Here is a 23501-nt window from a genome sequence, read left to right as displayed (position 1 = left end):
CAGCTGTGGGCGGTGAGCGGCGCGCCCGCGACCTTCGCGCGGAAACTACGAGTCCCGTCGTGCTGCGCGCAGCGGCGTGCTCGGGACGCGCCTGGCGGCTCGGGCAGCCGCGAGCACGTTGCTAGTGGGCGCGGCTGGTGGGGCTGCGGGTGTTGGGAGGGGGCGTCCGCTGGAGCCCCGCGGGTTCTAGCGCCCTGACCCACGCTTGGCCAGGTCGCTCTGTTGAGTGACGTCGCCGTGGCGGCTGAGGAGCTGTGGTCCGGCCTGGGCGGCGGGAAGCGGCGGCGGCCTCAGCGTCCCAAGAGGTAGCCTGGGCCCAAGACCTTTGAGGGCGGCGGGACGGGTGGAGAGGGCACCTTCAACCCGGTGCGCGGCGGGGAGCGGACGCGACCACCTCCGGGCCCTGGATTCCTCGGGCTGCGGCGGAGGTCCGCCCGCCGAGCGGGGGTCATCCACGCTTGCCCGCCCCGCCACCCCCCGCGGCCGAAAGAGGTCATCCCCGCCCTTCTCTGACCCCCAGTGTCCTGGCAACCCTGCCTTTGGGACTGTTTTCTGGCTTTCTGCTCTGTGACCCTTCACCCCCTGCTCTCCCTCCCTCGGAAGCCTGCTGAGGAGGGGTCTGGGCAACATCGTCTCCTGAGAGACTGGCAGAGCCTTCCCTACCCCCGTATTTGGGAAGCGCAGCCATACTCCCTCCGGGGAGGCCTTTCTCGGCTGTCCGAGTCTGGAGGAAGGGGCAGCGCTAACCTACCCTTGGGAAAGCCTCGTAGTGTAGTCTTTTCTATGTTGTCTGGACTTTGACGTGGGATGGTTGGGGGAGACAACACTTTCTTCGTCCATCCCCAGCTTTCCCCTGGAGAATCGAAGGCACCTACTCTCATGAAACTGGAAAACCCCATAGTTGAAAGGTTTCAGCTTGAGACTGGGGTCAAAACCGAACCTGTGGACTGAGATCATGGACGTGCGTGCATATTAACTTGATTGTGCCTCAGCACCTCCCCGCCTTAAGGGTGTAAAAGTGTGGTCACATTTGCAACTCGTCTTGAATTATACTTTACCAAAACTGATCCCTTTAAAAGCAGCTCTGAAACTGTGTTTTACTAGCCTGCCTACTTGTCAGTAAGGGCAGTTATATTAATGAGTAGGCTTTGCTTTGGAGAAGGCAACATTTGTGGCATGTACTTCCTTTGCAGTCCAGTAACTTCTAAATTGTGGCCATTAACCTTGTGAGGTTGTTGACCCCTATAAACTTTGGACCAAGAATGAATGAGGCCTATTTTTAACAAATGAAAATGAACTATCAGTTTTAGGTGACTGTATTTTTATTATATTCATTGAGCGAGGTTGAGAATTAACTTCAGTTCATGTATATTGACAAACATATAGGTGTAAGAGACTGAACATACTATTTACACATCCAGGCATTAGAAATAGGCAACTACATAGTCCATATTTGCTGGTTCTGATGCTAAAGTTTCTTGTGATAATTGCAGTTGTAATTTTAGGGAAAATGAGTTAATTTTATTATTTTTTAAAATTTTCTCATTAGATTAAAAGCTTCTTCCTATGTGTTTATACAAACTCCACCACGGATTGATGTTGTGTGTGTGATATATAGAGCTCACATTTTTAGTTTTTATAAAGCTTAACTGGAAGTCATGTAAATTCAGTTGAGAATAGAACTCTTGAAAGTAGTAATAATGGAGGGAGTAAATGGACCAGAAAAAATGTTTTAAAAGTTACTGTTGGTGTTATTTCTTCCATTATTACATGTACAATATTTGTTTTTCTGGAAATTGAATTAAAATTAAAATAGCTAATATTTTAGTATCTCTGTGTGCCAGCCAGATTAAGTGCTTTACACATTTGAACTCAATTAATTCTTACATAATTCAGTGGGATAGTTGTTATGATTATTTTTGTGTTATAGGTGAAGATTAAATAACTTGGCCAAGGTCATGCATCTGGGAATTAGGGGAACTAGGATTTGGACCCAGGCAGTCTAGCTTCAGAGATCAGACTCTATGCTAGTAATGAAACAGTGCCTCCTAGAAAGCCAAACTCAAAACTAGAAGTTGACACATAGTAGATTTTCAGAAAATATTTTGATAATTCTTAATGCTTGATGCTTAATGTTTAATGTTCAGGAAAAAAATAGTTGGATAAGATCCAGCAAGACAGGATCATCATTTCGTTTAGGGATTTAACCTGTTCTTGGCACATAGTGGTGCTAATTGAATGAATGAATTGCCAAGAAAGGTTTTTAAAAATCAATTTTTAAAAAAAGGACAGACAATTATTTCAACCCTTTATAAAATTTCTTTATGTGCTGTTTTGATTATTTGGCCCATTATCCACCCACTCACACCACCTGGTTTGGCTTTCTCCTGGTTTGGGTTATACTTTGTCAGTGAGAGAAAGATGAAGGTAGCAACTTGTAAGCTTTCTGGTCAGAGTAAAGGCAAGCAACAGATTCAGTAGATACCATCCCTCTTTTTAAGTCATTAGTTCTTAAAGTGAGAACACTCTGACTTGCAATTTTAAAGTGTGATTTCTGTTGTAGAGTTGAAGATCACATTTTTGAAACATAAACACTTTTTAAAATATAGATACAATGTTATAGCTTCCTAAGAATGATATTCTTGGAGGTAGGAAAGAAAGGTGGTTTATGGAAGGTTTGTTTCTCCAAAAAGTCTAGGAGGAAGGACTGTGCCTCCAGTCCACTCACAAAGTGCCCCTACTAAAATTTCACTGCCGTTTGGAGCACATAAGATATTTCTGTTTAAAAGGTTTTTTCTATAGTTGAAAGTAAGATTCTGTTGAGAAATATTTAAGTTTATAATGTGTAGTAATTCGTTTTATATGTTAACTAAGCTATAGTACCTAATTATTTAAATGAGTGTTACTGTGGTGGTATTTTGATTAACATCTAAAATCAATTGACTTTAAGTAAAGATCACCCTCAATAATGTGCATGAACCTTATCAAATCAATTGAAGGTCTAAATTTCAAACTGAAGTGTCTCAAGAAAAAAAAAAAATTCTTCCTCAAGATTGCAGCATCAGTTTCTTCCTGTGTTTCCAGCTTGCAAATCTGCCCTACACATTTTCAGAGTTGTTAGCCCCACAAGTGTGTGAGCCAGTTCCTTAAAATAAATCTGTATCTTTGATAAATAACCTAATAGATTTCTAATAGATAGAAATATTTATTTATCTAAAGAGAGGTAGGTAGGTATATGCATATATTTTCTCCTGTTGGTTCTGTGTCTCTGGAGAACCCTATCTGAGTCAGATTTTGGTACTGAGAGTGGTTCTAGAGGAACAGAATCTGCCCTGGTCAGTGTAACTCAGTTGGTTGAGTGTCATTCCCATGCATCAAAAGGTTGCCCGTTCGATTCCACGTCAGGGCACATGGCCAGGTTGCAGGTTTGAACCCTGGTTAGGGTGCATAAGAGAGGCAGTGTTTCTCTCTCTCCCTCCCCCTCTCTCCTTCTCTCCCTCCCTTCATTCCTTCCTCTCTTCCTCCCTCTCCCTCTCTCAAATCAATAAAAACATACTAAAAAAAAAAGAGAGAGAATGAGTTATCTGTGCAGGACAATCCCCCCAGTCAGGGCACATACAAGAATCAACCAATGAATGCATAAATAAGTGGAACAACAAATCCATGTTTTTCTCTCTCTCCCTTCCTCTGTCTAAAATCCATTTTAAAACAATTTTATTTTTAAAGAATGAGTTATCTAGTTATGGTGTTCCTGTAATTGGTTCCCGAATCTGATTAGATTTAAAGGCACTGATGGCTACTCCCTGTGGTAAAGGGCACTTATAGTCCAGGGTGTGATGTGGCAATAGAGATACACAAAATATCACTACTGGGGTACCCCTACTTAAATACTTACAAAAGACAGGGTTCTGGATGACCATGTATTTGATGACTTAAAACACTTTTGTCAAATTAACAAGTCTAATGAGACTGACCAGTTGCTCCTAACTCCTGGAAAAAGTGGAGAAGAGGCGGATGAGCTCAGGCCTTCAAATACCCAGCTCCAGCTCTGCATAACTGACCTGAAACTTTCTGTGTCTTCTCTAAAGAAATTCTTCTCCCCTGAGCTGCAGAGCTGAGATTGCTGAAAACCAAACCCAGAGCTCATCCTGCGAAGTGGCTGAATTATAATGCAAAATGAATCCCCAATCTAACAGGGTGTCTGCTGTTAAAATGAGGACATTGATTGGGAAGGAATGAGATCCATAAATTTGGAATAGGGTCCTGAGCCCCTATATTTTGATCAGTCTTTTTTGCCACCTGTTTGAGGAAGTTAACCTGCTATGACTGAAGAACCTGTGATGACCTTTCCTGAGGTAATTGCCTTGCAAGATATTGCTGATTCTGCGCAAGAACTACCCCTACCACTCTTACTTGCTTCTAAACCTATAACTAAACTTAAGTTTCAGCAGGACCCCAAGGATCAGCTACAAAGTGTGACCCATGAAGAGGTGTGCTGCACTCTTAAATGAATTTTTAAAAAAAATTTCCACAGGTATCTGGGGAATATGTGTGGGGATGGGTATCAGAAGTGTGGAACAGTTGTGGCAGAAACGTAAAGTTAGATCAGGCCGAGTTTATTGATACAGGACTACTAAGCAGATTCTGGATTCACTGGTATAGCTTGAGGGGTTAGAAAGGGCTCTAACAGTTTGGTTGTGTGACTGAAACATGGACCAAAGGTGACCTGTGCTCACCTTTGAAAATGCCAAACCTGCCTGGGTATACCATAGAGGAAAGGATTTAAAGGCTTAGGAATACTGGAATGATAGAGTGGATTTGTCATGTAAGACCTGCTCACCTACCTTTGAAGGTGATTTCACCATGATTTTGAGGAGTAAGTTTGTGAGAGGAGCTCCAGCATCCGTGAAGAGTCCTATGATTGCTCTTCTCTGTGGGTCAGAAATTAAAGTAGGAGCTGCTGCTACTGAACTGGGGATTCTAGAATGCAGTGAGGATAATTGGAAATTGGGCAGATATTACAAAGGAACCTATTTTCTTAATGACATATCAATATACTGAAGGAAAAGAAGCCAGAGGAGAGGTCAGTTGAAGTCCAGGAATGAGAACAGCAGTAAAAACTACAAGGAAAATATGGTTGAGCAGAGTCGAAAACAAGATGATGTTAGCTCAAAATACAAGTGGAGGGCAGACTTTTGAATATAGGGACAGTTTCTTTTCTGAGGAAGGAGTTAATGGATTCTTGGGTGGGTGTGGATGCAGGTCATTCTGGAAGGGGAAAGCTGAAGGTGAGAAAAATCACCCCTCATAACTTTGGTTCATTTTTAAAGGGAAGAGAGAGTTAGCTTTATCTAATTGTTTATTTATTAAATATGTATTGAGTACCTCTTATTTGCCTGCCAGCCTTTGTTGTAGGCACCTGGGATGCAGCAGTGAACAAAACAGGAAAATAAAAACCCAACTCTGACCTTGTGAGACCATAAGTAGTAAACAATAAATAAGTAAACTGTACAGGAAGATAAGTGCTATGAAAAAAGAAACAAATGGAGCAAGATAAGGAAAATAGGGATATCAGGGCTGGAGGGGAGGGGAGGATTGGAGCAGTGTTGCAATTTTAAGTAGAACAGTCAAAGTAGGCCTCACAGAGCTGGTGCCATTTGAACAAAGACTTGTAGGAAGCAAATGAGTTTAGCAATGCTAACCTGGAAAGACTTCCTAGCAAAGGAAACAGCTAGTGCATAATTCTTAAGGCAGGAGCCTTTTTAGCATGTTGGAAGAGCTGCAAGGGGGCTTGTGTGGCTAAAGCAGAGTGAGCAGTGAGAGTAGGGGATGCATTCAGAGAGGGAAAGGGAGGAGATTATGTAAGGCATTGTGGGCAGCTGTAAGGAGGAGAGACATGATCTGCTGTATATTTTATATTTTATGGTCAGCTAAAAGTATAATAGAAGAGGCTTGAGGAGATTGGGAAAGGTGTGAAATGGTCATTCAGAGGAATGGGAGAGGAAGCTGATCAGGAACCACCATGGGTTGCCATGCAGCATTCAGAGCCTTTGTAAGACAAGCATGATGTACCATCAGTGTATGCTGGTACTAATTTACTCACTTGTGTGGTTTTTGTTAGCTCTGGAGATGTAGTCTTGGGAAAAACAGATGGTTGGAGTGGCTCAGGATTGGATTTTTATGGGCTGGTACTGCAGAAGGACAAAGTAGTAATCCAAGTTATACATTGTAGAATCTAGGCTGGATAAAGACTTCAGAGTGAATCCAGGAGGAGCTGTTAAATTTGAAGGAAAAAGGGGAGGGGGGAGGGAGAGCAGGTCCCTGGAACTAGAGTAAGGGAGTGGAGCCTGGAAGTAGGAAAGGGTACAGAGTGAGATAGTATAGTTTCAGGATGTCAGTTCTGGAACAGTATCAGTGATTCCAAGGTCAAAGACTTGGCCAGTGTAGTGAATTGCCGAAGAAGCTGGGATTTTTTTATGGGTCATTCAAATGGAATAATAGCAAAAGTTTAGATGAAGTAAGACTATGAGCTTGGTTTAACCTGGTCAGTAGATGAGAAGATAAAGAAGGGAAGTTAGAACTAAATGCTGTATCTTGAGGTGCAGTGTGATACTTAACATACTTTACCTCATTTACTCATTATAAATACCATATTATAAAAGTTTCATTAATTAACCCACTTTAGGGATGAGGAAAAAAGCTAAGTAAATGCCAGAAGGGATTGGAACTCAGATCTTTCTCATAGCAAAGATGGAATAATACCTGCCAGAGCTGAAAAGGCGGAAGTGGAACCATTACAGATCACCATGGCTTGCCTTACAGAATTTAGAATCTCTGAAAAGAGATAAATATATAAACATTTTCTGTATGGTGATATATTTATGTAGTAATTTTGGAAAAATCATTGATTTTCTTTGATACATTACACATTGAAGGCTGCTCTGGAAATCAATGAATGAAATCAATGAATGAATGAAAATCCTTGGGGATTCACTAGGGGGCAGAATTGAACCTTTTATGAAGATTAAGAATATAACTATGTCACCGTCACTACCACAGCTTGTCTATATGACTCAATTCTGCAATGAGAAAACTCAAAAGCTGAATGGCTTCAAGGATATGGCTTATATAAATTGAGTCCATCAAATGCATTAGGGAACAGTAAAGTAACAGCCCAGAAAGTCCTACAAATAAACTTAAATGCTTTTACTTTTTCTAAGCAGCAAACTAAATTTGACTTAAAATAGCAGCCAAGGTGTGATTGAAGAGATTGAAATGAATAAATTAGAATATTAATCTGTTGAAAGAAGAAAAACGTCCTTCTATTTATGATAATTGAGGGAGTTTGTATAATTAGAGGCAGTTCAATTCTTCACTTATCCCTTTTATTATGTATGTTTCCACCTGATGAGTTCTACATTCATCCCTTGCTTTACCTGTACTTCAGGTTAAGGCTATACTAAATATCAATTGTATTTGGCAAGGCCCTAGTTGTAGTTTTTAAAATACTAGAGATAGAGTATATAGAATTCCCATATTATTCTTCCCCCTCCCACATTTCCCCTATTATTAACATCTTGTATTAGTATGGTACATTTGTCAGAATTGATCAGCTAATGTTGATACATTAGAATTCCCTTTTTGCATTGTATAGTTCTTTGGGTTTTGACAAATTTATGACATTTATCCGCCATTACAGTATCATACAGAATAGTTTCATCACCCTAAAAATGCCCTGTGCTCCACCTGTTTATCCCTTCCCTCCCCCATTCTGGAGCCACTGATCTTTTTACTGTCTATAGTTTTGCCTTTTCTAGAATGTCATATACTTAGAATCATACAGATGTTTCAGACTGATTTCTTTTACATAGCACCATGCATTTAAAATTCCTTCATGTCTTTTCATAGCTTGATAGCTCTTTTTTTTTTTTTTAATCCTCACTCATAGGTCCTGACCAGGGATCGAACCCGCATCTTGGGTATGTGCCCTTACCAGGAATTGAGCCCGAGACCCTTTGGTGCATGGGACGATGCTCTAACCACTGGGAAACACTGACCAGGGCACTCATTTCTTTTTCTTTTTTTAAATATGTTTTAATTGATTTTTTTGGAGAGACAGTAAGGGCTAGAGGGGGAGAGAGAGAGAGAAACATCCATGAGAAACATTGGTCTACTGCCTCTTACACTCCTCAATTTAATGGACTTCAGATTTAATAGACAAAATTTCCAGTCTATATGTCATGTGAAAATTAACACCCTGTTAATTTCAAAATGCCTTTAACCAATATTTGCTTATAATTAAATTAGTAGGTTATTTTTTTGTTATTCTCTGTTACTTTTAACAAATTTTAGTATGCCATATATTAGGAAAAATCACTGTAATATTTTCACTGACAAGTCTTACATATCTACAACTATAGTCTACATATTTAAATCCAAGAGTCACCACTTGTAAACAATGGTTGGCAAATGATTAGCACGTGATCACACCCCATCACACGTGGTAATTGGTTCTTTTGTCACCCTGTGGTGTGACTTTCATGTGCCAGCTGATCTTCTGCCGTCCTAAGCCACCCCCCAGCCGTGTGCATTTGTTTACTCGTGGTGACTGGTGAATGCACTCATTTACTAAACCTATTCAGTATAGATTTAAAATTACAATAATAACCCTAGCCAGTTTGTTCAGTGGTTAGAGTGTTGGCCCAGGATCTGAAGGGACCCAGGTTCAGTTCCGGCCAAGAGCACGAACCTCGGTTGCAGGCTCAATCCCCCAACCCGGTGGGGGCACGTGTGGGAGGTAACCAATCGATGTGTCTCTTTCACATTGATGTTTCTCTCTTTCTCTCTTCCACTCTTCTCTGAAAAGCAATGGAAAAAATATCCTCGGGGGAGGATTTTAAAAAAAAATTTACACTAATACATATTGAAAACTTTTTTGTGAAATTAAGCTTTTCGTACACACTTAATTTTAATTACACAAAGGTGTCTACGTAAGTAAAAACAGGTAAATTAATTTGTCAGTTTTTTAATGTACGCATTCAGAAAACCTACTTTATTATATAACGCACTTTCGGCTTTAACGGACATGCCCTCACCCGAATTAGTCTGTTACATCGAGATTTTACTGTACTTTATAACTGCAAGTTTGTGCCTTTCATACCCATTTTGCCCCCCGCTCCACCTCTGGCAACCACCAATCTGTTCTCTGTGTCTGAGTCTGGAGTGTTGTTGTGTTTGCTTTTGTTTTAAGATTCCACATAGGGGATCATACCATATTTGTCTTTTTCTGTCTGACTTATTTCACTTAGCGTAGTGTTGTTCAGGTCCATCCATTTTGTTGCAAGTGACAAAATTTTCTTTTTATGGCTGAATAATAATCCATTGTGTGTATGTATATACATGCACACAAACGCTATATATATTTAATTTTTTGAGGAACCTCCATATTATTTTTCAACCTGCTATACCAATTTACATTTCTACTAACAGTGCACAAGTCTTTCCTTTTCTCCATGTCTTTTCCAATACTTGTTATTTCTTTTCTTTTTGATAATAGCTGTTCTAACAGGTAGATTATTTGAGCATTTTTTTCAGATACTTATTTGCCACCTGTATATCATCTCTAGTGAGGTATCTGTTCAGATCTTTAGCCGATTTTGTAACTGGGTTGTTTTTTCTTGTTGGGTTTAATGAGTCCTCTGTATATCTTAGATACAAGTGGTTTATCTAATACGTGTCTTGCAAATATTCTCTCTCAGTGTGTGGTTTGTCTTATCATTCTCTTAGCAGTGTCTTTTATAGAGCAGAAGTTTTTAATTTTAGTGAAGTCCAACTTACCATTTTTTTTTGTTGTTGATTGATTTTAGAGAGGGAGAGAGAGATTGAGAGACAGAGAGAGATATTGATTTGCTGTTTCCACACATTCATGCATTCATTTGTTGATTTGTGTATGTGCCCTGACCAGGGATCAAACCTCCAACCTTGTTCATCTGGATGATGCTCTAACCAACTGAGCTACCTGGCCAGGGCTTATTTTGTTTTCTTTCTTGGGTCATAATTTTAGTGGTGTATGTGAAAAGTCATTGCTAAACCCATGATCACTTAGAGCTTCTTCCGTGTTTCCTTCTAGAAATTGTATAGTTTTGCATTTTACGTGTAGGCCTGTGACCCATTTTGAGTAAAGTTTTGTGAAAGGTATAGGATCTCTAACTAGGTTCCTTTTTTTTTTTTTGAATGTGCATGTCTAATTTTTCCAGTACCGTTTGTTGGAAAGACTATCCTTTCTCCATTGAATTGCCTTTGCCCCTTTGTCAAGGAGCAGTTGAGCATATATGTGTGCATCTCTTTCTGGACTCTATTCTGTTCCATTGATCTGTGAGTCTTTTTCTGCCTTTCTATTTGTTTAGAATCCAAACAGAGCCCTACAAATATCTGTTTTTGTAGTAATAAAGTAGCTTCAAAACATTACCCTCCAAGATGCCTGCTAGACACATACTTAAATGATGTATTTTTATGCGATTTAAAAATTGCGTTATGTTACAACTGTATACCTTAACATTAATTTCATGGATTTGGTACCAGTGCCTATCCTTTTACTTTCTAATAATTAATGACTTCTTTTTAAGTGGATTAGTTAAAAATGGAAATCTATGTAATCTAATTTTTTATAATCTATTCTTTATAGAAGCTGAAATCCATCCATCACCATTCTTCAAAATGCAATGGAAGGTACCAAGGACTGTATTCCAGCTGGCACATAGGACATGCATGGAACCACATAAAACTGGTCTTTTTGGACATTGTCACTATATAAAGGGACCATTACTTTTGTATACAGCTGAATCCAGAGTAGTTTTGGTACAGGGCCCTCAAAAACAATGGCTGCATTTATCTGCTGCCCAGTGCACTGCAAAGAAAAGGAAGCCATTCGATGCTCCTTCACCCCAACTGGGGTTTCTTCACCATAAACATTGGGAGCAAGGTTCTTTCTCTAAGAGGGTTATGTCATCTAATGCCACAGCTCCAGGAACTCCTTCAGAAAAAAAAGAAGAACCTGATCCTTTACAAGACAAATCTATTAGCCTTTATCAGCGGTTTAAGAAAACTTTTAGACAATATGGAAAAGTTTTGATTCCAGTGCATCTAATAACTTCCGGTGTTTGGTTTGGAACATTTTATTATGCAGCCATAAAGTAAGTTTTTGCTTGATTGATCACCTTTCCCTGTTTTATCAAAATGTTAATCATCTTAAGTGTACTAGTTTTTAAAGCCTTAAATCATTTTTTAAATGCTTTAATGTCTTTAATTGATAGAGAATTACTACTTTTCATAACTTTTTCACATTTTGATAATAATAGCTAACATTTGCTTACTCTGTATCTCAGGCATTGCTAAATTTTTTAACTGTATTATCTCATTTAATCCTCATAGCAGTCATGTGAAACAGGTAATGAAATTCCCATTTTGTTAATGAGAAAACGGATGAAGAATAAGCCAAAATAACTTAGGTTTTCCCAGAATAACTCAGAGTCTGATTTCAAAGCTCTTGCTCTCAATCACTGTGCTCATCTCCTATCAATATTTCTAGTAGTACAGAGATAAAATTACATTTCAGAAATTTGGCAGCACTAGGAGTTCTGTACTTATATATTTCTTAAAGTGTTCATAAATGTAAAAAGATATCTATTATTTGTCCATGTGTATGCTTTTAGTGGGAAATTAGTAAGATATTTTTGACAAAGCCTGGCTAGTATCTGTTATAGACACAGACTTGAACAAATTGCAGACTTATGTTTTAATGTTACTCATATCTGATAAATGTCAATGTAATATCTTTTATTCTTATCAGAAGTTAATTTCTTGTACACTTAAAATTTTGTTAAGAGGGTAGATCTCATGTTAGGTGTTTTTTCCTCAGACGGTCCTTATATGTACACTTTATGGAATTCTCTCTCGGTTTATTAATGACATTTTCTGGACATGTATAATTTTTATAGAAGTCTTCAAAACTACCCTTAGTTTATTAGCAGAGCATAAAAGTATATACCGTTTTGCATAAAAGTTATTATAGGCATTCAGTTTTTATTCTTAATTAATCTCCTTTTACATATTAAATTTTCTTTTTTGAGCTATTGAGGATTTTTCTGATTCAGTATTGTGGAAGATGACATGCGTAATGCTTGTTTTTTCTGTCTTCCTTAGGTTGCCTTTAATAAGTATCCAGTCTCCTGCCCTTAGAGGGAGAAATCTAAGTTTTTAATTAATTGAATATGAGAGTCTCACTTGGAATATTAAAAAGAGTACTTTTGTTCCCTTTACTTTTCCTTCTTGAGTTAAAGATTTCTGTAACTAAAACATCAGACCCCAAATAACCTAGTGATACTGATCATCCTTAAGGCTTTTTTCATTGCTATCTGGCATCTGAGGCGGTTGTGACATTCTGCCATCCCCTGTGGAATGCGCCTTTCTTAGCTTTACCCTTCCCCTGCTTTTCTGCAGCATGTGTGTGGAGCATGGTGATGAGACTGTCCACTTTAAAATCACACACCTTCCGCGTCAGAACTTGTCTTTTGGCTGTTTGCCAGCATGCACATTCAGTTGCCAGACCCACCACTGCTGCTCACCTATGACTATAGGTCCAGTTCTGTTATAGCATCTCATAACTAGAAATTTGTATTTTGTAGGATGTGTTGCTTCCCAACATAGTCCTTAATGTTTTTGTTGAATTCTTAATACTTCAGAAGTTGAAAGTTGATTTGTTCAAAGTGAAGATCTTATCACAAGTAATACTTAAAAAATAAAGATTTAGGATATATTTGAATGGCAGTGTATCTTTCATTGTGAGATGTTTTATTGTAAAAATTGGAGTTGATTGTACTAAATACAGGTGTGTTTTTAAAATTTTAACTGACAAGCTGATTTTATTTTATTTAGTTTTAGCTAGAAAAAGTTCTCTGTTATTTGCTTGTTGCCTACTTTCTATTAAAATAAAGAAGAAAAAATAATTTGTAACTTAAAAGATAAACGTTAGAAGTCATGCTGCATTACTGACCAATGTTTGTTTTAGTCACTTTGACGGCTAACATGCTGCCTTGCTAATCACCATAAAGCAAAATGCCGTTCTTTATTTAATTTGCTCAGTGATCAAGGTCTCAGGCTTTTGAAACATTTTATTTCAGGGAGATCTAAATTGTGTATGGTAGTGGATTTTATTTTAAAGTAACCTTTGTTGTCACTTCTATCTGGCAGAAGCTTACAGATATATTATGTCTTCTAAGCAGAAGTCCTCTGCTCAAATGAAGCTCTGCGATGATGGTTTTGTCACTGTGTTTAGATGCCTCAGGTTCCTAAAGATACAGATCTACTCTGAGACAAAATCTGACTGATTTTTACAGCACTTTACCCAGACTGCGAGTGTGCCTTTGCCCTTGTGTGTTTCTGCATTAGTAGAAGAAGCATCCATAAGCATCCATGCATAAGGCTGGCAGTTTGTGAAGCAGAGATTTTTGTCAGGTTGTGGGAAGTTCAAAATAAAAAGTGACAAAAAGCAGATATTATTATTTGAATCAAACCCTCATTAATACTTCTGACTTAGCAATTCCATATTTAGCAACTACAATAAAGAAAATGAAAGCTATTTTTATTTTTATTTTTTATAAAGTCAAGTCATCAAATCAGTATTTTACCAAAATTTTAAAATATATTTCGGTGCTCCTATATTGGGTGCGTATATGTTTATAAGGGTTATATTCTCCTGCTGGATGGATCCCTTTAGTATTATGTAGTGACCTTCTTTGTTTCTTGTTATGGTCTTTATTTTGAAGTCTGTTTTGTCAGAAATAAGTATTGCTACCCCAGCTTTTAAAAGATTCAAATCAGTATTTTAGAAATACGTGGAACCAGGTGCTTGTTTCTTTATTTTACAGAGGATGCTTATGCAAGGTGTCTGAGGCAATTATTATTTGATCTTTTTTTTTTTTTGGTTCATCCTAACCCAAGAATATGTTTTCCATTGATTTTTTTAGAGAGAGTGAAAGGGAGGGGGAGAGACAGAGAGAGAGAAATATCAATGTGAGAGAGACACATCAATTGGTTACTTCCCCCTCATGCCCCAACCAGGGTAGGAATCAAGCCTGTAACCGAGGTATATGCACTTGACCAGAATCGAACCCTTTAGTCCACAGGCCGATGCTCTGACCGCTGAGCCAAACCAGCTAGGGCTATTATTTGATCTTTATGATAGTTTTTTTTAATCACTCAGTTTTGTCTTATATTTGGCCCAATGCTTGTTTGTCCCCCCTTCATGATTGCTATTAAATATGTAGATTTTTCATACTGGGCTTAGTCTGAAGGAGAAAGTGATTAATGAAATAATTTTGTAATTTTATTGGTACTGTAAGGTAATTAGCATGTTCTGGTAGGATGTTACTGTCCATAGTGACTATTAGATCCATAGAATAGTCTTTATGATACTAAGTCTTGCTTTAATAGGATTCTCTCTAAGAAAGGGGTTTTTAAAAGAACTGACAGAGATTGAAGAAACCAGATTGGATTTGTAATTGATATCTTCCTTAAACTCGTTAAAGATTACTTCAGTTATCTGGTTTCCTCTTGTAGATGATACATAATTTTCCTTGATGATGTTCAGCCACATCTATTGAGTAATCCCTGGTTTCTTAGTATTGTAGTGAAAGCGCAGAGAGGGACAACTTTTCCCCAGTTAACTGTTATTTTTTAATATTAAAAGTAAATGAGTTTGCAACTACCATAATAATAATGGGTCCGGGCAATTGTTTTTTCTGAATTACAAAGAGAAAGTGTATGTGTACAGTGGAGTAATCTGTGGACCCTACCTTAACCAAGAATCAAACTTAACATTGGTGATGGAACAAACTGACGTTATATGGCCCCTGTTGATACACCGAAATGAAGAAAACTTTTAACCAGATTCTAATCATAAGGAGACCATCAGACAAATCCAGATTGAGGGATAGTATACCATGCAACTAGACTGAAAGCTTAAATATCTCAGTGTCAAGAAAGACATGCTGCCTTCCTCCTCAACAAAAAGTCCTGGGAAGCATTTCTAGAGAAAAGGAGACTAGAGACACATAACAGGAGAGCATTAAGGGACATACTGGGCCAATTCAGGAAATTTTAATATTAAGTAATATTTTATTAACTATATATATTATTGCATATGTTAAATTTCTGGAGTGTGATTATTATACTATGTTTTATAGGAGAATCACAGAACAAGAGCCTTGTTCTGATTTAGAGGTGAAGGGTCTCAATATCTGCAAAAGTACTTGGTGAGAGAGCACACAAGTGAGCACACTCATGTGTGCACATGCCAGTGTAATAAAATGTTGATAATCAGGAAAACTACAAATAAATTAGGTCTTAACAGCTCAGTTAGAGACTTTCTCTTCCTTCTCTCCCTCCAAAAATGTGTTGCAATTTATGGTAATTGTTCCTCACCTGCCTATTAAGTCTGATAATAGCATCCTTTGAGAATAATAGAAGTTTTCATCAAACCCATAGAAGCATTTATTCTTTGCATAGTAATACAATAAGTAGTTATATAACTTGCTTTTACAATAATAGTATAGTTTGACATGTAATATTAGAGGTAAAAATCTTAGGTCTTGAAGTTTGAGTTGGAGCCTTCTAAGGAAGTGGTGTTCAGTTGAGGAAACGAGTGAGGTAAGTGATTCTGATCCTTTTCTCCTAGGTTACATAAAGGTATTAATTTTGCCCTGATAAATGCTTCTGTTTCTTTGAGTATGCCAGCTAGAGATGTCTCTAGGCTGCAGCAGAATTTACACACAGTAAGCTGTACCGCGGCACGGTGTTTGTGGGCATATTGTTCTTTTAGAGTGAAATTAAAGTGCTCAATAATGTAGAACTGACTTTTAAACAACATTGTCTTTTGGTGTTTTCAGATAATCTTTTGAAATTATTTATCCCTCAAAATGTGTGTGTACATATATATATAAATTACTTTTTGTTTCTTTCTTAGAGGAGTGAATGTCGTTCCTTTTCTGGAGCTTGTTGGGTTACCTGACAGCATAGTAAACATTCTGAAAAATTCCCAGAGTGGAAATGCACTGACAGCATATGCCTTGTTTAAGGTAGGTGCTATTATAAATTAACTACTCCTCGCACTTAACCGGTGACCTGCTCAGTTCCCCAGAAAACTCCATGTTAGCACCCAAGTCTTCTTTTGTAACTTAATATACTGTATTTCATCTCTTGCATGTCTAATAATTAAAGTTTAAAATTTTTAAGTGTAAATAAAGTGATGGTTTAGGAAGAGTGCTATGTAATATTGTAAAGTTTAATTCAAGTTGTTTTATGTGATAAACCTTAGTTAGACTTAGTTGGTAGATGTTATGTATGTTTCATTTTAGAAGTTTGTAGATTTTGTAAGTTTTCTGGATTTAGACAATGACATCTTTGTAGTTTCTACACCTGTGGGTCTTTTTTTCAGAAGAGGAGACACATTGTAAAGTGTGGGATTATGCCATATTAATCTCATTTTTCTCAATTGACAAATAATTTATGAGGTTCTTCGTAGCTTCATCCTAAGAAAGAAAGCAGGTAGAAAGCATCTGGGAACTAGATGTTACTTTACTTTTATTGTATAAAAATACTTAGATTTTTGGCTTTTTGATAGTACTCAAAACTAAAGTTTGTTTGATTCTGTCATCCTTATTAGAATCCTCTGGAATCTTGGGATATTTCGTCTTTTATTATAATTTTTACTAGCAAGCTATACTTAATTGCTGAGTTTTTCAACATTAAAACTTATTAAATTCATAAATTATCAAGTTTATAATTATAGTGGGTATAATTTAACCTTAATAAATCAAACTATTTGATAATTTAAACTATTCCTTAATTATAAGTGCTCCTTATCCCATGCTTCTACAACATGTATAGTTCTTATGTAGTTCATATCACAGTCTCTGTGTTACTTTTATTTTTTAATGTTTTCTTTATTTGATTATGAGTGCCCAGGAATTTAGAATCTCGTCTTCTTTCTCTTTGTGTTTTCTGTATGTCTGGTATTGTGTTTTGTAGACAAATTGGTGCTCAATGTACGTTTGTTTGATTGGATTGAAACATGAAACTACGTGTAGGTAGATTACTGTTAGCAGTGTTTCTTCTCATCATTCCTGTGCAATGTGGAAAATGTGGATGGGCATTCTCCTGGGTATTTACTGTAACCCACAGTCTTAAGCAGAGCAACAAACACTGAGATTTATTGCTTTGGTAAGGTAAAGCCCCAAAGAGTTGTGGCAAAGATGAAAAAAATAACCTGTGAGTATGACCTTGTGGCCTTGGCTAGGATACACTCATAAGCCCCTGTACTGTCCTTGAAATGCACCATTGTTTAAGTTGATTAAAGTTTGTTGGGCTCCTACTGTGTGCCAAGTGCCAATTCTAGGTACTAGGAATATTTTAATTAAATAAAACAGTACAAAATACCTTCCCTCGTGGAGCTTATATTCTAATGGTGGAAGGTGGTTAGAGAGACAAAGAAGGGAAAGTTAAAAAAAATTAACACATGAAGTGTATTTAGATAATGGTAAGTGCTAAGAAGAACAGACCAGTGATGGGGGGGGTGTGCTTGTGTTGTTGCTTGGGGTTTTTCAGAAGGAGGGCTGCAAGCAGGTGAGAGAGCTCAGCAGGCAGCTGTGTGGGAGGAGAATATTTCAAGCGGGGGAAACCAAGTACAAGATCCAGAGGCTGCAGGGTACCTGCAGCGTGTGAGGGAGCAGGAGAAACCAGTGTCACTGGAGCGAGTGAGCAGGGCCACGGGCAAAAAAGTGGCCACATCAGGGTAGCCTGCCAGGCTGTTGTGAGCGCTCTGGCTGTTACTCTGAAGATCAGATGGAAAGTCACTGGGCAATTTTGAGCAACTTCTTTTAACAAAATCACTTTAGCTGCTGTATTGAAAACAGTCTCACAGGGCAAGGGTAGAAGCCCACAGGCCTGCCAGGAGGTTGTTGCAGTGGTCTAGGTGAGAGCTGATAGTGGCCGGAACCAAGGTGGTAGCAGGAGAGGCCGTAAGAAGTAGGTGGACTCTGGATATATTTTTAAAGTATCTAACAGGTTTTGGGTCTAAGCAACTGAAGAGTACAATTGTCATTTCCTGAGGTCCAGACAACTTAGAGAGGGGCAGGTTTGGGGTAGTACCATTGAACATCAAGAGGTCAGTTTTGAATAGATGACATTTTGAGATCTATTAGATACCCAGGTGGAAGTGAGGAGGTGGTTATATATACTGGACTTTAGAGAAAAGGCAGGGTCTGGAAATCCACATTTAAGAATCATCAACACATAGATGGCACTACAGACATGATACTGTACAAGACTGTCAAGGGAATGAGGTAGGTGAAGAAAAGAAAGGTTCCAGCACTGAATGCTGTCCCACCGTGTTCAGGGGAAGGCAACAGGAGGAGGAATCAACAAGGACCCCTAGGAAGGGGCAGCCTCTGAGACAGAAGGAAACCAGGGACGCAGGGGCCTGGCAGCCAAGCCGAGGACGTGCACGGAAACACTCTCGGGTGGTTCTCAGGTTCCACGGGACGCTGCTCCGCGATGAGGGCAGCTTTTGTGGAAGGAGCATACGTCCTGGAAAAGTCAAAGGAAAGAGATTTGGAAGTGAAACTAAACTAAATTTAGTAAAGAAGAAACATTTGGCCCATGCTTGCCTCTCACTATCAAAAGTAGTTTGGTTCTAGTTTAGTATTAGAGAGTGTCTATAGGTGGCAGGGTTTTAAGTGATAGAGACCTGTGTCCCTTTGTTGTTGGTTATCGATCCTGAGCCCTCTTTGATTTCCCAATGAATTGCCCCCACTCCCAGGTTCACTAGCACGCAGTCATAGACTTTAGAATGTTCACGCTGCCACTATGAACATTCTGTAATCCTGGGTCAGTGCCTGAGTAACAAACATTTATAAAATGAGTTTGCAGAAGAAGCACCTCTTGTTAGGACGGAGAGCCATATAGAATGAAACTTCATTAGCACTGTAAAGCAATAAAGTAATTTCAAATTGTTTTTGCCTGTGATGATAGTCATAATCAGGTAGTGACCTGCCCGTTTGCTATTTCCTTCAGATTGCAACACCTGCCCGATATACCGTGACTTTGGGGGGAACCTCCTTCACTGTGAAGTACTTGCGTAGTCGCGGCTACATGTCAACACCACCTCCTGTTAAGGAGTATCTACAGGACAGGATGGAAGAGACAAAGGAGCTTCTCACAGAGAAAATGGAAGAAACAAAGGATAGACTCACTGAAAAGTTACAAGAAACCAAAGAAAAGGTTTCTTTTAAAAAAAAAGTGGAATAAGGTGCCTTGTATAAGAGGTTACAAACAATTCCTGCACTTTAACCCTTTAGAGATGAGGGACAAAGATACATGCTCCTGAGTGTATTTTTTGTTAATTGCCTGAATATGCCAGTTCTCTGAGGGTTAAAGAACTAAGATAACCTTTTTAACATTAACTGTCACTAGAAAAATCAGTGTTTTTTGAAAAGGAAAAAATGAACCCAGCACAAGAATTTCACATCAATAGCAGCGTTAAGCAGGGGTTAATGTCTAAGCTCCTTTTCCAGGTCTTCAGAAGCACAGGTGCTTTTTTGTTGCAGCTACACTTTAGGCACACAAGGCAGTGGACTTCCTGGATAACTGATGTGGCCCTAGACAGGAAGTTAACGCTGGGTCTTCATCTTTACGTTACTCATTGGGGTCTTAACTATATTCAGTTCTCATTCTCAATATGGAGACAGACTTTTATCTAAATTGCCTGCAAATGAGGATATTTTGTTTCTATAAAAAATGTCTTACAGTTACATACCAGTTAAAATAATAGACTTTATATGAAGAAAGCTGAATAAAAATTGAGTCATGCATGTAAATAAGATGTATTGGTTATATGTAAATGAAAAAATTGACCATTTAAAAAATGATTTTTACCTGAAGTTGTCATAATCAAATTTTTAAAGCAAATATATATGGCCATACTACCTTTTCCCCTAGAGCATAAAACTACTGTGAATTGTTTGTTTCCTTTTCAGTTTTTCAGAGGAAAAGTGAAAATAATTATACCTTAAGTTTATTGTTGAAATCAGATTATCTTAAGCAATGACTCAAGTTTGTGGTTCTCAAGAAATATGGATTTAGAAGGAGGGAAAGTGGCACCAGGTTGTCATGGCGCTGACTCACTCACCCTGCCATATGGCAGGTCTTTGTCTCCACAAGCCAGTGCTCTTTCCCAGTGTCTTCACCCAGGGTTAATGTTGATCTCATTTGGAATAAATTTTAAAATTGCAGCTGCTGCTCTTTCCCTGATATTGAAACCTTGCTTGAGCATTTTACTTGAAATTTTTTATAGTAAAGCTATCATTAAATTATCTGCTTGGAATGAAATTCAACCATTATCAGATAATGAAAGTTGTCATGATTGTGTGGGTGTGTTTAAGGATGTCTGTATCTGGTTTTATGTGTTTTTTTCTAAATATGTTTTTACTGATTTCAGACAGAGGAAGGGAGAGGTAGAGAGAGAGAAACATCAATGATGAGAGAGAATCATTACTCGGCTGCCTCCTGCACACCCCCTACTGGGGATCGAGCTGGAAACCTGGGCATGTGCCCTGACTGGCAATTGAACCATGACCTCCTGGTTCATGGGTCAATGCTCAACCACCGAGCAACACCGGCCCGGCTATCTGTGTCTGTTTTAACTGCTTTTTACTTCAATTCTCACCATTGAATTGATATTTGGAAGAGGGAATGGCCTCTTCCTAGATTGTCAGAGGCACCACCAGAAATAATCCTGCAGAAATCACTGCTATTTGGCAGGATTTTGTATTTAATATTTAGTTTGGCCAAATTTAAAAAATACTTTAAAGGGGAAAGAGTGTTTACATTTGATACATTTAATCATTGGAACACTTCTTAAATTTATATGCTGTGGTTGGAATCTTCTTTCATGGTGGGGCAGAGTAGTAAGGGGAGGGGTCAGGAGCTATTGCTGGGCCACATGCAGTGCTGGTCAGGAGAATGTCTGTCTTCCCAGACAGAGTGGAACTTGCGCTTTCAAACTGACAGCACATTTTCAAATGTAAATATAGTTGGTATGTTTTTGCTTGTTTATTAAATAATTCACATATTTTCAGATATTAAACGCTAAGATATTAACAAATTTCTTGTTTATTTTTTATTTTTTAAACCACTTGAGACTATGCCTGTGTTTTAATATCTTGCATTATATGGAACTCTTCTGAAACAATTTCCTTTCACTGTGCACATTGCACAGGACATATTTTCCAATGGGGATAAATTGTGGGTTCTTAGAAGTCACTAATAATCCTGAGACTAAAATTTGATTTTCCTGAGTATCCACCTTTTGTTCAGTCCATTTGAGTTTTGTTTCCATTCAGTTTCATAATTATGTTGCGTTTATCTAGTTACAGAAAGTGAGATGCTGATGAGTGCTTTCAAATTCTCTTGTAAAAAAATTCTTTGAATTCCTCACTAGTTTCTGGTTGCCAGAATCCAACCGCCCAGACTTCAAAGGAATGTATATGTTCTTGAAATAATGAAAAGTGGTATCTTTGCATGTGAAAGGAGAAAGTTGAGATATATATATAATTTCTAACTGTATGAGGGATGTCTGAACCAGTTTCCAAATGAGGTTTTATTTACTCTAGGTTAATACACATCAGAACCAGCGATCCCTGTATCACTTCATATCAGGCGAGGTCTGTTTAGTTAAAACCAGTTCATGTACCCCTAAATTTTTTATGACAATTGTTTTTAATTCCGTAGTTATTATTACTTGGGGTTTCTAGTGTTTTATTTGCTTTGCAACTCTCCACACTAAAACTCACAACGTTACGGAGAGGCCACAACATAACTGCCCTACAGTGAGATGTGGCAGGAATCGCCTGGCGGCGCACTGGGGCTGGGGCTGCAGCTCATGATAATCGCTACTGATTTGAAGCTTTATTTAGCCTTCATCTGTACCCTTGTAGTCAGTAAGGTCTTGCCACATTTTATTAGTGAGGTTGAGAAGTTTATTATTTGTTGTTCTGCCCCTCCCCCCAATATTAAACTGAAGTGTGTGATTTGTTTAAACTTTGGGTGAATCATAGCTTAGTTTGCATGTGCAGCTCATTTGTTTCTATACATTTTGTTTGATTGTCTTTCTCCTCTCAAGGTTTTAATCGATATATATCTCTCTTCTGAGAAGTTTTTTGAGATACAAGTTTTTCTCTTTGATTTGTGGACACAGTGCTGAGATTCAATCACTACATGGAACTCCTGGCTATGAAAACAAAACAACTCGAAGGGCTATTTTTCCAGGCAGCCCCCAGGGGAGCTACAGTGACCGTCAGATGCCAGTTTCAGAAAGGCACCATACCTTCAACCCTCTGTTCGCCCCTCTCCTCTCCTCTCCTCTCCTCTCCTCTCCTCTCCTCTCCTCTCCTCTCCTCTCCTCTCCTCCCCTCCCCTCTCCTCTCCTCCCCTCCCCTCCCCTCCCCTCCCCTCCCCTCCCCTCCCCTCCCCTCCCCTCCCCTCCCCTCCCCTCCCCTCCCCTCCCCTCCCCTCCCCTCCCCTCCCCTCCCCTCCCCTCCCCTCCCCTCCCCTCCCCTCCCCTCCCCTCCCCTCCCCTCCCCTCCCCTCCCCTCCCCTCCCCTCCCCTCCCCTTCCCTTCCCTTCAAGAAAGAAGTTGATGCCAGTGATTTCAGCCCATGCATTAACAGGAAACAACAATAAATGTGTAGAATTCATATTTTTCTAAAGGGAACTTAAAAACTCCTGCTACACGGTGTACAAAGCTGGTTTATGCCACACGAACAGAATCACAAGATTAGTTTTGGCACTTTTGTTCCTCTTTGTATGCAGTTGTACAGTACTTCCAAGTTCAATGAGAAGAAAAGCTGTTCTGTATCAAACCATCTAAGCAATAAGTGTTATATTTTAAAAACGGGGGGGGGGAATCCTCTGAAGATTAGAGAAATTCTTTTGATATTATTTGGCATCAGAAATATTTGTATCACGTCAAATGCTGTTGCTAGCATATTGCTAACCTAGTCTTTAGGGTAAGCTACAAGTAGCATAAAAGGAGACACCTGTAATACGTTGTATGAAGTTAAATAAATTGTTAAGCTATATAGAGAGTAAATACATATAGTTTGCAATGTATATAATAAACCCCATTTCATTTATAATAAACCTTACCCTTTGGATTACCTGGCCCATAAATTCTGTGAGCTCTAAGGCAGAGCAGCTCCCCCATCTAATCTGCATGCCTGTACGTAAGTGGGATGTGTTGATGAGGTAGAGAGGCTATGACAGAGGAGGTTTGACTTATATAAAGTGGATGAAAAGGGTTTGCTCAGGAAATTAACAATTGAAAAAGATTAGGCAAGAGATGTAGTTTATTCAAGAATAATAGCAAAGTCAACCTTTTAAAAGTACTA

At 38.7% G+C, this 23501-nt stretch overlaps 1 protein-coding gene across 3 annotated transcripts; it reads left to right on the top strand.

The window, feature by feature from the left end:
* Positions 1–82: 82 nt before the first annotated feature.
* FAM210A (family with sequence similarity 210 member A) lies at positions 83–22474 on the top strand. 3 transcript variants are annotated; one of them, XM_081148735.1, is made up of 5 exons: positions 97–305; positions 4113–4355; positions 10685–11192; positions 16022–16133; positions 19129–22474. In XM_081148735.1, exons 3-5 carry the CDS (start codon positions 10717–10719, stop codon positions 19360–19362), a joined length of 822 nt encoding a protein of 273 aa, XP_081004861.1. In that variant the 5' UTR covers positions 97–305; positions 4113–4355; positions 10685–10716; the 3' UTR covers positions 19363–22474. The 3 variants fall into 3 exon arrangements, with proteins under 3 accessions (XP_081004859.1, XP_081004861.1, XP_081004860.1); XM_081148734.1 differs by having other exon boundaries at positions 4089–4355; XM_081148733.1 differs by lacking the exon at positions 4113–4355 and having other exon boundaries at positions 83–305.
* Positions 22475–23501: the final 1027 nt, after the last annotated feature.

This window comes from Miniopterus schreibersii, assembly GCF_964146895.1.
Source record: "Miniopterus schreibersii genome assembly, chromosome: 10".
Classification (NCBI taxonomy): domain Eukaryota; kingdom Metazoa; phylum Chordata; class Mammalia; order Chiroptera; family Miniopteridae; genus Miniopterus; species Miniopterus schreibersii.
This window is presented reverse-complemented; position numbering and strand designations above follow the sequence as displayed.